The sequence below is a fragment of the Apaloderma vittatum genome, unplaced genomic scaffold (assembly GCF_000703405.1).
Source record: "Apaloderma vittatum isolate BGI_N311 unplaced genomic scaffold, ASM70340v1 scaffold11969, whole genome shotgun sequence".
Lineage (NCBI taxonomy): Eukaryota > Metazoa > Chordata > Aves > Trogoniformes > Trogonidae > Apaloderma > Apaloderma vittatum.
Window position 1 is genome coordinate 12727 of NW_009734651.1, and position 855 is coordinate 13581.

The 855-nt window shown below is 51.7% G+C and overlaps 1 protein-coding gene across 1 annotated transcript in view; it reads right to left on the bottom strand.

Annotated features, from left to right (window-relative positions):
* The window catches only part of SPSB3 (splA/ryanodine receptor domain and SOCS box containing 3), a 5842-nt gene extending 5271 nt beyond the window's left edge, over positions 1-571 (bottom strand). The window contains exon 1 of the mRNA XM_009876356.1: positions 425-571. Coding sequence (XP_009874658.1) covers positions 425-553 — 129 coding nt within the window. The 5' untranslated portion in view covers positions 554-571. The remainder of the gene's footprint in view (positions 1-424) is intronic.
* Positions 572-855: the final 284 nt, after the last annotated feature.

The window sequence follows — 855 nt, forward strand, 5'->3', positions numbered from 1 at the left end:
CTGAGTTCCCATCTTCCAGCACACCTGCATATGCCATCTTTAGAAGTGATATGCATGTTACAGAGCAGGAAACATGAGAGAATTTCTGTTCAAAGCCATCTGAGACTCTAACTTCACGAGCTGAAGCGGCCCCACTCCCTCCACCACCAGCCACACAAACACCAGACATTAACACAGCCGTACAGCGCGCCAGATCGGAGAACTGATCCAGTTTAAACATGTATTTAGATCACTACTTGAAAAAGAATTTTAAAATATTGGATATACTATATATACGACACAAACACATTACATGCCTAAGTTTTAAGTTCTGCCTGCTGAAGTACTATCGGCTCAGCTACACAGACCTTGAGTAAGTGCGTGCTGTGGAGGAGAGGAAAGCTTTCCCTCATGTTGCTTCAGATCCACCCAAGCGCCAGCCTACCTGCCCGTCGGAGTCGTAGCCCCAGCCACGCGCGCCTGTGGCCAAGGCGACTGCCCGGGCGTCTGCCTCACGCCGCACCCCGCTCAGGACGAAGTGCCAGGCCCTGCTGCTCCTCGTGCGTCGCGCCATGCTGTTCCGAGAGAGGTAAGCTGCAGGGGGGAGCAAGGGAGAGGAGGTTATACACAGCAGCCGTGCCTCATTTTCACCCTTTGAAGAAACCTCCTCCAGGTCACTGTAGCCCCGCCCAAGGAAGGGATCAGCATGAACCACCTCTGCACAGGCCCCATCAATGGATAAACTAAAGCAAATAAGTTCCTTCCACATCACAAGGTTCTGCAGACTTCAACTTCTTTCTCCACACAGACTCAACTTCTCCCTGAGCCCAGGTTTTGAACTGGCCACCCACAAATGATTCCAAAACCCAGTGGCTG